This window comes from Coregonus lavaretus (genome assembly GCF_964263955.1).
Source record: "Coregonus lavaretus genome assembly, chromosome: 33".
Classification (NCBI taxonomy): domain Eukaryota; kingdom Metazoa; phylum Chordata; class Actinopteri; order Salmoniformes; family Salmonidae; genus Coregonus; species Coregonus lavaretus.
In genome coordinates, this window is record NC_140020.1 from 12433810 (window position 1) to 12449041 (window position 15232).

Consider the following 15232-nt stretch of genomic DNA (forward strand, 5'->3'; position numbering starts at 1 on the left):
TCTCTCTCAACATGTCGTCAAGACGGATGGACGTGGTGATAAGGGTATCAAGGTCCATCTCGTCTTCCCGACATGTGAGTTCCGTCTTGATGTCCTCCCGTAAGCCTCTCCTGAAGGCCGTGCGCAGAGCACGCTCATTCCAGCCGGAAGACACCGCCACCGTGTGAAAGCTCAGAGCGTACTCAGACGCGGGCCCCTCTCTCTGTTGTAGATGGAGGAGACACTCACCCCCATCCTTTCCCTCCGTGAGATGATCAAACACTGCCCTGAACCGAGCGAGGAAGGTGGGGTAGGGTAGTGCCACTGCCTCCTCTCCTTCCCAGACTACCGTGGCCCAATCCAGCGCCTTTCTTTTAAGTAGTGAAATCACCAGCGCTATCCTGGCTTGGTCAGATGGATATGCCCCAGGCTGACAAGCCAGATAAAGTGAAACCTGTAGCAGGAAGCCGCTACATTTAGTAGTTTTACCGTCATAGCGCTCCGGTAGGGCGAGGGTTCCCGCAAAAGTGGGTGATAGCACGGGAAGAGGTGGATTGGGGGCACTCGCCGCTCCCTGAGGTGGAACCGGAGCACTGGGCAGATTATGCAGAGTTTGGAGCACTTCCTTCATGGCGGCGTTCAACTGGGCAAGCCGCTGCTGGTATAGGTCGAGGCACTGGGAAACTCCTGCTGCATCCATTTTCGTGAGGTGTGTGATTCTGTGACGAGTACTGATATACGAAGAGGCAGGACGCAGACGCAGGAATTAACAAGGTCAAGGTTTACTTAACAAAGACAAAGAGAAATAACAAAGATAGCGTAAACGACACGAAGCTAAACAATCACAAAGAACAGTCCAGGGCTAAATAGGGGTGGTGATGAGATGATGAGGTGCAGGTGCGCTGGAGGTGATTAGGGTGCGATTAGGGTGAGTTGGGTTTCCATTCCGGTGTAGCCGAGGTGGTGCGCTCAGACCGGTGGCTCAGTAGACCGGCGAATCAGAGCGCCGGAGGGGCGCAACGGGAGGAAACGTTACAGTTGCCAGTCTTCTGTCTGTGTTTTTGTCTTTTTTTTCTTAAATGGAATTTGTTCTTAATTGACTTGCCTGGTTAAATAAAGGTTAAATAAAAAAATCCCTGGAATACTTGCCTGGGAATGTCAAGTATAACTGACATACAGTGGGGAGAACAAGTATTTGATACACTGCCGATTTTGCAGGTTTTCCTACTTACAAAGCATGTAGAGGTCTGTAATTTTTATCATAGGTACACTTCAACTGTGAGCGACGGAATCTAAAACAAAAATCCATAAAATCACATTGTATGATTTTTAAGTAATTAATTTGCATTTTATTGCATGACATAAGTATTTGATACATCAGAAAAGCAGAACTTAATATTTGGTACAGAAACCTTTGTTTGCAATTACAGAGATCATACATTTCCTGTAGGTCTTGACCAGGTTTGCACACACTGCAGCAGGGATTTTGGCCCACTCCTCCATACAGACCTTCTCCAGATCCTTCAGGTTTCGGGGCTGTCGCTGGGCAATACGGACTTTCAGCTCCCTCCAAAGATTTTCTATTGGGTTCAGGTCTGGAGACTGGCTAGGCCACTCCAGGACCTTGAGATGCTTCTTACGGAGCCACTCCTTAGTTGCCCTGGCTGTGTGTTTTGGGTCGTTGTCATGCTGGAAGACCCAGCCACGACCCATCTTCGATAATCTTACTGAGGGAAGGAGGTTGTTGGCCAAGATCTCGCGATAGATGGCCCCATCCATCCTCCCCTCAATACGGTGCAGTCGTCCTGTCCCCTTTGCAGAAAACCATCCCCAAAGAATGATGTTTCCACCTCCATGCTTCACGGTTGGGATGGTGTTCTTGGGGTTGTACTCATCCTTCTTCTTCCTCCAAACACGGCGAGTGGAGTTTTGACCAAAAAGCTATATTTTTGTCTCATCAGACCACATGACCTTCTCCCATTCCTCCTCTGGATCATCCAGATGGTCATTGGAAAACTTCAGACGGGCCTGGACATGCGCTGGCTTGAGCAGGGGGACATTGCATGCGCTGCAGGATTTTAATCCATGATGGTGTAGTGTGTTACTAATGGTTTTCTTTGAGACTGTGGTCCCAGCTCTCTTCAGGTCATTGACCAGGTCCTGCCGTGTAGTTCTGGGCTGATCCCTCACCTTCCTCATGATCATTGATGCCCCACGAGGTGAGATCTTGCATGGAGCCCCAGACCGAGGGTGATTGACCGTCATCTTGAACTTCTTCCATTATCTAATAATTGCGCCAACAGTTGTTGCCTTCTCACCAAACTGCTTGCCTATTGTCCTGTAGCCCATCCCAGCCTTTTGCAGGTCTACAATTTTATCCCTGATGTCCTTACACAGCTCTCTGGTCTTGGCCATTGTGGAGAGGTTGGAGTCTGTTTGATTGAGTGTGTGGACAGGTGTCTTTTATACAGGTAACGAGTTCAAACAGGTGCAGTTAATACAGGTAATGAGTGGAGAACAGGAGGGCTTCTTAAAGAAAAACGAACAGGTCTGTGAGAGCCGGAATTCTTACTGGTTGGTAGGGGATCAATTACTTATGTCATGCAATAAAATGCAAATTAATTACTTAAAAATCATACAATGTGATTTTATGGATTTTTGTTTTAGATTCCGTCGCTCACAGTTGAAGTGTACCTATGATAAAAATTACAGACCTCTACATGCTTTGTAAGTAGGAAAACCTGCAAAATCGGCAGTGTATCAAATACTTGTTCTCCCCACTGTATATTACTCAATAGAGCCCTCCAGGCCAAACCGAACAGGGCCTTCGGGATGTCTGTCATCACAGATACATACAGCGTAGGGGGTCTACACATTACAGCCTGTGACTGTTCAGTCTCTTTAGTGTGAGAGATATTTGGATACATCTTCAAGTTTAGAGGAGTTTAGTTTTTCTATCTTTTTGTCTCATAATACACAGTGTACCTATTGTTTTCTGTGTCCTGTAGTGGAGAAATAAAAACATTCTCACGGCCAGATAGACCTTAATAATGCCTCTTTGTCTCCGACAATGTTTTAATCCTTCACTCTGTTTCAGATAGACCTTAATAATGCCTCTGTGTCTCCGACAATGTTTTAATCCTTCACTCTGTTTCAGATAGACCTTAATAATGCCTCTGTGTCTCCGACAATGTTTTAATCCTTCACTCTGTTTCTCCACAATGGGACATATAATACAATGGTTACAAAATGCAAGTTTCCAAACAGAGTGAAAGATAAAGACATTGTCACAGACAGATAGCCCTTGATTGCTGATGCCTATGTGTCCGTCCCTGCTAAGGTCAAAGGTATAGGCCCAGACCACTCAGTCTAATTGCTAACTGCTTGTCTGTCCGATGCAGACATTTGGGCAATTGGCTGCATCTTTGCGGAGCTGCTGACATCGGAGCCCATCTTCCACTGTCGCCAGGAGGACATTAAGACCAGTAACCCTTTCCACCACGACCAGCTGGACAGGATATTCAGTGTCATGGGCTTCCCAGCAGGTCTGACCAGCACGCACACACACACACACACATTAATGATAAGACCATGTGAAACGCGCAGTAAAAGCCCAGTTACATTCTCACGGTCATGAAAGTCATGACGTATACTATGTCATCATCAACCTTGTCCTCCTTGTCATGTGCTTGTTGTCATAGCTACAATATGTACATTAGATTACATTATCCTCTGAAAGCAGTATAGTGGGGTTAAAGTGACTGATTTTTTTCTGTCTGTTTGAATTGGTCAGATAAAGATTGGGAAGACATCAGGAAGATGCCAGAGTACCCCACCCTTCAGAAAGACTTCAGGAGAACGACGTGAGTGGATAAAGCTTGACATTCTGACCATACCTGGGCTTTCTTGGCTGTCAAAAGATACCTGAACCTTTTACACACATCTAACATCACATTTCAACCTTCTCTCTCAGGCTGACAGCATTTTGAGACTATTCACTTGCTTTAAGATGTCAGTTTTTTCCTTTGCTGTGCTTCACCCATTCACAGGTATGCAAATAGCAGCCTAATCAAATACATGGAGAAACATAAAGTCAAACCTGACAGCAAGGTTTTCCTGTTGGTAAGCACACCTTCTAGTAACCATTAGATGCTTGAACTTAAGTGCCAGTTTATGAAGGGCATGCTACAGTATCTACTCAACCACACCATAGGGTGATTTATACTGGAGAATATAAGATAACAAGGCCCAATCTAGATATTAGTGCTGTAAAACCAATAAGCCTGGGTTGGCTGATTGGGTTTGCTTGGCACCACTAACCCAGTGTTCATTAACCACCTTTCAGCTCCAGAAACTCCTCACAATGGACCCCACCAAAAGGATTACGTCTGAACAGGCACTGCAGGACCCATATTTCCTGGAGGACCCCTTACCAACCTCAGAGTGAGAGCTACTGAACTTCATTTTCCAAACACAGTCATGATCATAGCCATCCTCTCCACACATTCACCATGATAAATCTGTCTGATAAACTAACAGTGGAGATTGTTGATTCAGTTAACTAAAAACAGCCCACTTCCAATTTAATTTTATAGTCATAGTCTGGTATTTGAATTTCTAGTTTACTGTTATTATCTTGAGTGTCCTGGTTGCGTTTTGGTTTCTTGACATAGATAGATCAAGAATAATTGGTCTTTGTATGCACCACACTTTTTTTTCTGATTGTGTGTATCCCTCGTCTCATTCTCTCCTGTAGTGTATTTGCCGGATGTCAGATACCTTACCCAAAACGAGAGTTTCTAAATGAAGACGAGCCAGATGAGAAAACAGAGAAGGTAAATAGAGGTGAAATGCTTTGGGCTATAGACTAAGAGTGTAATACGGAGATATGCATCGAGAACCCCCCACAATTCTGAGCCTTCTTTCTCCATATGCTTTTATTAACAACTGTCATCGTGCTGTCTGAATTGACCCAAAACACCTTAATAAATAGACCCAAAACACCTTAATAAATAGACCCAAAACAACTTAATAAATAGACCCAAAACACCTTAATAAATAGACCTAAAACACCTTAAGAAATAGACCTAAAACACCTTAAGAAATAGACCTAAAACACCTTAAGAAATAGACCCAAAACACCTTAAGAAATAAACCCTAAACCTTAATAGAAACAGTATCACATGGCTCAGTAATGGAATGTCAGCCCAGCAGAAGGGGTTTCATAAGGTTATTGAAAGGGTAAGGGTCCATTGAAAATGAGCAGTCTGGCCTAGGGTGGTCTGAGCCGCTACCTCCGGATCACATATACCGCTGCAGCATGGATTCGAATCCGGCCCCATCTTTACTGTATACCTCTGTCCTATCCAATAAACAGAAAATATGTGAGGAGTGGGACTGCCCCAATCCTTTAAAATAAGGGAGAAAGAAACAATCTGTCAGAAGAGAGAAATACATACCAGGGGATAATAAGGATTAAGGACAAGCTGCACAACAGCAGCAGCTGCAGCCAGCCCCACAGGTCCAATCACCTCTGGAGGTGAACGTCACTCAAGTTAGCCCGTCCCCTGATAGCACATAGGCTAAACAAAGAATATAAAGTTTGTCAGGTGGTGGCCTTTAGTTCATGGGACACCATGGATGAGTGAGATATGAATTTAGAGGGAACCCCAGGCCTTCTCTGTCATACACTTTCTCTATGCATATCTCACTAAGCTCTCAACGCGTATCTCACTAAGCTCTCAACGCGTATCTCACTAAGCTCTCAACGCGTATCTCACTAAGCTCTCGACGCGTATCTCACTAAGCTCTCGATGCATATCTCACTAAGCTCTCGATGCATATCTCACTAAGCTCTCAACGCGTATCTCACTAAGCTCTCAACGCGTATCTCACTAAGCTCTCGATGCGTATCTCACTAAGCTCTCGATGCGTATCTCACTAAGCTCTCGATGCGTATCTCACTAAGCTCTCGATGCGTATCTCACTAAGCTCTCGATGCGTATCTCACTAAGCTCTCGATGCGTATCTCACTAAGCTCTCGATGCATATCTCACTAAGCTCTCGATGCATATCTCACTAAGCTCTCGATGCGTATCTCACTAAGCTCTCGATGCGTATCTCACTAAGCTCTCGATGCATATCTCACTTGAGGTAAAGATCACTAACGTGGAGCCTTTCCCCTGATAGCAGATAGGCTACAGGAGGCTTTATTTGGACCATAGTGTTACTGATCATGTAGGCTGGCTGGTATCAAACACCATGTTGTGAATAGGGGTGTAACGATCCATCTACTACATCGATGTATCGATTTATATTCCTATGATCCAACTACATCGATCTGTGCTCGGCGAGTTGGCCTTTTGGACAACATATATCAATCTAACATCGTTTTAAAATGTAATAAATCGATTGTATCGATACTAGGAAATATCCCATTGGATTTAAGCACGTCAGACTTTATATGGATGTTTTTTCTTAGCACTTTTAATGATAAAGGCTTTAAACATTACTCGATTCAGTCTGCCTATCCGTGACGTCATCGCCCCGCGCCAGCAGCAGCGCAAAGGCGCAAAGACAACAAAACATAGCATGGCGGACGACAGAGGAGAAGCCGACGAGCGAGAAATTATCAAGCCACCATTGCGGTCCTTACAAGAAACAGGAATCTAGGAAACTTCACCTGCACTGTCCAGTATCCAGGTATTTATTTCAGTCACACTGGTTGAATTTTTGGCTAAAAGGTTACTGAATCGATTTCAAGTCACTGAATCGTTTCGGATCGTATCGTTCTAAATGAACCAATATCGTCCTTGAATCGTATCGACAACCACGAATCGTGATACAAATCGAATCGTTGTTAAAACTAATCGTTACACCCCTAGTTGTGAATATACCAGACCCTATTGAAAGCAGGTGCTTGTATGATACCGAGCCAAATCAGTGTGTATTGTGGGTAAAGGGGAGTGTATGCATGTGCTACAGCCAGAGAAATACCAGTCCTCTTCTTTCTGCGAATCCCCGGCCCTGCATCAGACTGGCAGCTGTTGTCAAGTAGGCAACACCTGATACAAGTGTTGCCTCAGAGCAGCCGTCAGGAAGGCTGCAGGGCCTCTGTGCCAACCAGGGCCCATAGGGTATGAGAGGGACTCATTGTTTTAGCTGACCCTAATGTTCACGTGTCTCAGCCTCGTGGTTTTGGAGATGTTGAGAAGTGGTAAGCTGGGCTGAAGGCTCGGAGCGTAATTCTTGTAAATCATTTCAGCCCACTGTTTATCAGGCCCAAACAAACACCACAATACTGGGAACATACTTCCCAGTTCCCAAATACTGGAAACAGTGACCATGATTGATCAGTGAGCGATTGTTCATTTGGCTGTTGTTGAACAGTGATGTTGTCTTGATACCATTTATTGAGTGAGCAGTTTCCATAGTGACCTTATTTACAATGTGTATGTATGGAATATGTTTTGTATGGATAGGAAACTGTGAGTATGTTGGTGCAAAATGGGAGATTACAACAGAGTTGTACTCCAAGGAAACTGTTAGTATGTTGGTGCGCATTGGAATATTATTACAGTCTCCATCTGTTACTCTGTATCTGTCCAACTGAACATGAATGTGTTTGTCCTCCATCAGAACCAGGCCCAACAGCACCAGCAGACGACAGCCCAGGCCCAGCAGCAGAGTGGCACCCAGCAGGCTTCTAACCAGCAGAGTTCTACCCAGACCAACGGCAACGCAGGGGCCACTGGAGCCAATGCCGGGGGAGGCCTCCAGCACGGCCAGGACCAGGGGCCCCCGAACAAGAAATCTCGCATCGGGCCCTCGGGAGCCTCCTCAGGCACTGGGGTCCACCAGGTTCAGGTTTTTACGGCCTTACACACATCCATAGTATTACTGTCCGTTTTTAATTAAAAGGAGATGGAAGGCGATGACCGCTTCAGTCACCAACGGTTTATCACTTGTGGTTGTTGTCTTTTGAGGAGCATGCCTACAGCATATTCGTTATCTAGGGTTGACTTATTCAAATTTGCTTAATCCAAATACGCCCTTGGAGGACCCAGAACTAGTGCCATCAACAATGTTCCTTTATTAATGAATAATTTGACTATGGAGTAAAAATGAATGGCGGTGAACTTTGCCCGAAAGAGCCCTCAAGGTTTAAAACACGTACAGATGTGTACAGCAGAGTATGTCAGGAACGTGCAACACATGTTGTGTACGGTCAGTGAACAGACACAACCCCCTCAACTCAGACAAGAGCGGAGCATTGTGCTAGCTAGTAGGATTGCAGGTCATGTTATATCAGGATGATAATGTCATTCCTCCAGTTCACACTAGCCTGCTGATAAAGGTGACAGCAAAACAAGCTGCCCTTACTGTTGTTCCCCCTCTTGGCGCCTGCTCTATCTTTGGCTGTGCCCCTATCATAGAGAGAGAGAGAGAGAGAGAGAGAGAGAGAGAGAGAGAGAGAGAGAGAGAGAGAGAGAGAGAGAGAGAGAGAGAGAGAGAGAGAGAGAGAGAGAGAGAGAGAGAGAGAGAGAGAGAGAGAGAGAGAGAGAGAGAGAGAGAGAGAGAGAGAGAGAGAGAGAGAGAGAGAGAGAGAGAGAGAGAGAGAGAGAGAGAGAGAGAGAGAGAGAGAGAGAGAGAGAGAGAGAGAGAGAGAGAGAGTAGTTAGAGCAGGGGTGTCAAACTCATTTTAGCTCAGGGGCCACATGGAGGAAAATCTATTCCCAAGTGGGCCGGACCGGAAAAATCATGGTATATATAACTTAAAAACAACAACTTCAGATTGTTTTCTTTGTTTTAATACGATCAACATACAACATAAAGCTGGAGCCTGAGGACAGTGTGTCCAAAATAGTACAAGCACAACATCACTATTAATCATAAAACACGTCAAGTTTATTTGAAAATTCTAAAGAAAAAGAACACACAAACACACAATGCCTCAGTGATTAACATAACTGTTTCACAGATCACAGAACTACATCAGGGTGTCATTTCTCAGGCAGAAATGTAGATAAAAATAATGAAATCCTGTTCCCCAAACAAGTGCAAGAACCACAGAGTCAAGAATAGGTTAAATATACAAATAAAATAAAATCAATTAAAAACAATAGCACATCAACATAAAAACATATAAACATAAAGCTGGAGCCTGAGGACAGTGTCCAAAAGCACAACATCACTATTAATCATTAAACACCTCAAGTTATTTGAAAGTTCTGAGGACAAAGAACACACAAACACACAATGCCTCAGTGATTCACAGAAGTATATCACAGATCACAGAACTATATCAGGGTGTCATTTCTCAGGCAGAAATGTAGATAAAAATAATGAAATCCTGTTCCCCAAACAAGTGCAAGAACCACAGAGTCAAGAATAGGTTAAATATACAAATAAAATAAAATCAATTAAAAACAATAGCACATCAACATAAAAACATTTAAACATAAAGCTGGAGCCTGAGGACAGTGTCCAAAAGCACAACATCACTATTAATCATTAAACACCTCAAGTTATTTGAAAGTTCTGAGGACAAAGAACACACAAACACACAATGCCTCAGTGATTCACAGAAGTATATCACAGATCACAGAACTATATCAGGGTGTCATTTCTCAGGCAGAAATGTAGATAAAAATAATGAAATCCTGTTCCCCAAACAAGTGCAAGAACCACAGAGTCAAGAATAGGTTAAATATACAAATAAAATAAAATCAATTAAAAACAATAGCACATCAACATAAAAACATATAAACATAAATCTGAAAGCGTTGCTCAAACTCCCGTAACAGTCCAGTTATTTTATCTTTGAACCGCTTCATGTCTGCCACATGTTGGGTCGCGCACACATTTTTCAGACAGGGGAAGTGAGCTGCATCACCACCGGCAAGTTGCGTCTCCCACAATGACAGCTTCAACTTGAAAGAACGTATGCTGTCATAATACTGCGTGACAACTTTGTTGCGCCCTTGCAGCTGTTTGTTCAAGTTGTTCAGGTGCTCTGTAACATCCACCATAAATGCAAGGTCCGGCATCCATTCTGCGGAATGAAATTCTAACACTGGTTTGCCCTTTTCTTCCATGAACTGTTCAATTTCTTCTCGTAAATCAAAGAAACGCCTCAGCACAGCACCTCGGCTTAACCATCTTACCTCAGTGTGGTATGGCAGGCCATAGATGTGGTCTTTCTCTCTGAGAAGGCTGTCAAACTGACGGTGATTCAGGCTTCTGGATCGGATGAAATTAATAGTTTGGATGACCACCTTCATGACGTTATCCATCTTTAATGACTTGCAACACAAAGCCTCCTGGTGCAAAATACAGTGAAAAGTCAAAAAATCACGTCCTCCATTTGCAGATTGCACTTTCTCTCTGAACTTTGTCACAACGCCTGCTTTTTTCCGCGGATGAAAAAATGGCCAGTTGTGCAACATCTGTAATGTCCGTGCTTTCATCAATTGCAACCGAAAACGCAATAAATGACTTTACTTTTTGCTTCAACTGGCTGTCCAAATCCACTGAAAGATCGGAAATCCTGTCTGCAACTGTGTTTATTGTCAGGCTGATATTTGCAAAAGCCTGCCGCTTTTCAGGGCACACAATCTCCGCTGCCTTCATCATGCATGTTTTTACAAATTCACCCTCACTAAATGGTTTTGAAGCCACTGCGATTTCATTAGCAATGAGGTAGCTAGCTTTCACTGCAGCGTCACTGATGTCTCGGCTGTGAGTAAACACAGACTGCTGTTTCTTCAGACCCGCCAACAGTTCATTCACCTTCTCTCATCTCCACTGTCCTTGAAAGTTGTCATATTTGTCGGCATGAAGACTCACATAGTGGCGACGAAGGTTATATTCTTTCAGCACTGCAACATGCTCTGAACACACCAAACATACAGCTTTTCCATTCAATTCCGTGATTAAATAGGATGACCATTTTTCTTGGAACACTCTGCACTCTGCGTCCACTTTTCTCTTTTTTGACAGAGACATATTGGGGCAATGAGGGTGCCAAAGCACATAATGTTAAAAGTAGAAGCCGTAATAAATATCGCGGGCAAAACAAAGTAGCTCATTGGCTGCACGTGCTTGACCTACTTGCTCTACCCCGGTATAAACAGTTTGCTTGCTTAACACAATTGCTATTGCGCCATCCAGTGGACGCAATTGGAACAGCAGTTTATTTTATTGAAAAATTGCAGCGCATTTTTATACTTAAAAAACAAACAAAATCATCTCGCGGGCCGGATTAAACCCGTTTGCGGGCCTGATCCGGCCCGCGGGCCGTACGTTTGATACCCCTGAGTTAGAGTGAGAGAGAGAGTAGTTTGAGCGAGAGACTGTAGTTAGAGGGAGTTAGTAAGTGAGAAGAGAGGGACTATGAGCATGAGTGACAGAGTGGAGATCATGGTACCGAGGAAGGGAGAGTGTATCACATATGAGAAAGGTGAGATAAAGGTGATCTCCCTGTTGTCTGGATCTCAATGGTGTTCTGTGCAGAGGTGTCTCCTCCTGGCTAGGCCCGGGTCGTGTGAGGTGCTGGACTGACTGACTGACTGACGAGGTGCTAGGCTATATTTAGCAGGGAGCTGAGGCTGCATGTGGACAGCTGCTGGACTCTTCAAAGTCAAGCCTTAGCAGAATGGATGTATAAATATCCCCTTGCTTTCTGGATGGGCAGACAGAGTGGACAGAGAGTTAGCTTGCTGTGGCGTCACATTCAGCGCCCTACTTTCCCCCTCATTGATCACTCTCCCCGAGGCTATAGTATCCTAATGTGCACAACTCGCTCACCCTCTCTGCCTGTGAGTGTAGATAGATAGACTGCTAGACAGGCAGCGACTTGTAGGTTGTGGTTGGAGATGTATGGAAATAGTTTGGCCGATGTCTCCGTACCTCAGAGGTTTCAGCCATGTTCTGCTCATATCCCCTCAACCTTCCATCCAAGCCCCCTGGGTCCCAGTCCAGCTGTAGGTCCTCAGGGCCTCTCTGATGGCTCAGAAGAAATGTTTCTCATCTAAAGACCAGTGACTTCTGCCTTTTCTTGCCTTTTTAAGAGGACATTTAGCATTGGGCCCAGTCTGAGTTGGTTAGAGTGAGTCACGGCCAGGCAAAACTCAGTCAGTAATCAGTCATTGATTCCGAGCCTGCTTTCTTCATAGCAGTAGTGTAAGGTGTTTAGTTAGCCCTTCTGTTGACGTCTATTAATAATATAATAATATGCCATTTGATGTGTGGCTCAGTCCCCCTTTGACCCAGATCAGTAATTCATTCAGACCCCAAACACAGGTCTTCGCCATCAGCCACTTTTGATTTTATTTGACTCAGTCGTTTGATAGACAGTATACTGTTTAGGATATAGAATTGTAGGTCATGGTACTGTAAATAACTCGGAATTGGGTCTGTAGTCTGGTTAAATCTGTTAGAAATCCATGGCGGTATGTTGGTAAGCACTACAGATCTGTGGCTATGTACGTCATGCTTTTCTATTTGACTCGTTCTTGACCTATAACTTATTCAGACAGCTTTACAATTGCAAACATTGCCAACAAAAGTAATGTCCCTCCCACAAGGTCTCCTAAGGTAAAGTTATGGAGTAATTTATGTTGTATAAGTTTTATTTTCAAACCACATGCAAGGTCGAAATAAACAATGCCATTTTTCCAGTGGTGTTGACTGAGAAATAATTCATGACAAATGTGGTCTCTAGCCGTCAACGGTTTACTATTTCCTCTTCATTCTTCTCTCCACTTCAGCACTCCAGCTCCCGCCTTGGTTACCAAAGCAACGTCCAAGGTTCCACTCAGTCCCAGGGATACTCGTCGTCCTCCCAGCAAAGCTCACAGTACTCCCACCAGCCACACCGCTACTGAGGCTCTTAGAACAGGCCAGGGGCCTCTCCCAAACCAACCTTAGCATAACCTCTCACCTCCCACTGGCCAAGGTATTGCTGACTCCTCGTCCTGATCACACCTCATTATGTGTCAGATCATTCCAACAACACAACAGTCACTCCTTCTCCTCCTTCATGTCAGCCCAACTACACTGAGTGATCCTGGCCTCACTTCCACCCAATGCCCTCACACTTACCCACCCGAGGACACAATATGAAGGCCAACTCAACATAGGAACCAAAAACAAACCCTGCCTCCTTGAGGGGTAGGACAAGATTTTTGGATTATCATCAAGTGACAAAATCGGTTGATACTAGATTATAAGAAGGAAACACGTCAGGTGTAACTGACTACACATGCCTGACTACAACACAAAGACTATGAACCATGACACTTACAAAAAACATGTTCTTCAAGAGGAAGAATTGCAGCTCTGTTCATATATAAATATATATAAATACTGTATAGCACCTTTTTTTATTTGTTTAACAAGAGACTTGTTTTTGCTCGTTTGCTCTGTAGAGTTTAAATTGACTTCGATCGTGGATGTTTTTGTAAATATTGTTTGATATAGAAAAAGATGGAATGAAATGGGAAAATAGCCCTTTACTGTTATCGCTTTCCTGTACAGTTATTTACCCTGGATATCTGTTGTATTCAGATAACAATCAAAGCAAAAGGAAGAAAATTAGCCTTTCCTGATGACAAAACAAGACAGAAGTCTTCTGAGAACTTCTATTCTCCCCTTGGCTTGGAATTACATTTGTACAGAAGAAAGTTAGCTCTTTAGCTGATGTGATTGCAGGGAACTACGAAATACACTATTATATCTTAATCTTGTTATAAAAAGGTTTATGTTTTCTACTTTTAAGCCTTTTGTTTTTCTAGATTTGTAGTCTGAAATTCTGCATTGGAAGGAACCGTTTCTCAACCTTTCTTCAGTCTGCAGCAAGTTATGTAAGCTCTAATTGTCTCCAGCATCTCTAGGTACCCCATGTCACCTGACCGATAACAACTACCAAGCTACTGTTTTACTATGGGTCGTGTCCATCAAAGGAACATTTGTTGGTGAATCTGAATGTTCTCCTTTCTGGGCAGAGGTGTTTGAGTGTGTGTGAGGTGCTCGTTGTGGACACCTTGGCTTGACAGGTCTTACCATGGACACAGACGTCACTGAAGGTTTTTTATTTTTCTAGCTTTTAATGTCTCATTATTGCCCTTTACATGTTCCGTTTGTAATTCCTCTTATTCAGTCAAAGGACTGCACTGCTGAACGGATCTGCAAAGAGCTGGAACAAATATGGGAAGTATTACGCCCCAGCCTCTTCAACTCCACACCCCTGGTTGCACACTGAGTATTAACCCAGGTAGAGAAATGGTTTCTTATAGTATTTATCCTGTGAAAACTAGTTGACTGGATCTGCACTGTGTGTGCGCGCCCAAACACACAGATACTGTAGATGGACACGGGATAAGGCAGCCACTTCAGCTTCTTCTGTGACTAGGGAAGGGATGTGGAAACATTGACATCTAGTGGCCATAGACAGAACCGGACCTCTTGTGCAGGGATGGTGAAAATGTATTGTGTTCAGAATATGTCACAAGGATCAAGGTAATCTTTATCAAGACCTTGCATTAAGATTCTTTACACTGCCTTTTGTGATGTTCAAAAACAGTGGCCGTGTTCAACTGGCATATATTGATGATGATGATGATGATCATCATCATCATCATCAACACTGTCCTTTTGTAGCCAAAGGAGAGAGACTCTTATTTTGTTTTCTATAGTAAGAAAATATTCACAGCAACAATACAAGGTACTAACATGTATTTCACAACTGATAGGCTGCTCTCTGTGAAGCTGTTTGCTAATGACAGTGATACTGCACAGTTCTTCAGTGATTGATTGGTCTGTCATCTCTGGCCCCGTCAAACAGGTGGATTTAGAGAGCCCCTCGTATTGAGAAAGCTGCTGTTGATCACCGTCTGTCTGTCTCCTTCTCTCTTCTCACACACCAGATGTCTTTCACAGCACTCCCAGGTTACTTACTGTACTACAGTATGTCTTATGTGTGTTAAGGTGAAGGCCAAAACACTAGATGAACAAAAGGGACTGCTCACTCCTTGTTCAAGATGAGTTCCCAACAGTCGCCCAGAATATTTTGTATGTCGGACTGGCTCTCTATTTGATGCTGATACAATGTAACTGTATTGGTTTGGGTTTGAATTTCTCTTTTTCTATTTCTGTATGATCTGGCAGGCACACAGGCCCAGTGGATTAACAACAGCCTTCCCAGAACAGTGGTGTTTACTCGGGAACAAAACCAGCAGCTATTCAAAGGTTT

At 43.8% G+C, this 15232-nt stretch overlaps 1 protein-coding gene across 1 annotated transcript in view; it reads left to right on the top strand.

Annotated features, from left to right (window-relative positions):
• The window catches only part of LOC311108598 (cyclin-dependent kinase 19-like), an 88648-nt gene extending 75684 nt beyond the window's left edge, over positions 1–12964 (top strand). Inside the window, exons 7-13 of the mRNA XM_084151256.1 lie at positions 3381–3524; positions 3773–3842; positions 4029–4101; positions 4325–4422; positions 4736–4814; positions 7618–7845; positions 12750–12964. Of these exons, the coding sequence (XP_084007382.1) occupies positions 3381–3524; positions 3773–3842; positions 4029–4101; positions 4325–4422; positions 4736–4814; positions 7618–7845; positions 12750–12866 (809 nt within the window). The 3' untranslated portion in view covers positions 12867–12964. The remainder of the gene's footprint in view (positions 1–3380; positions 3525–3772; positions 3843–4028; positions 4102–4324; positions 4423–4735; positions 4815–7617; positions 7846–12749) is intronic.
• Positions 12965–15232: the final 2268 nt, after the last annotated feature.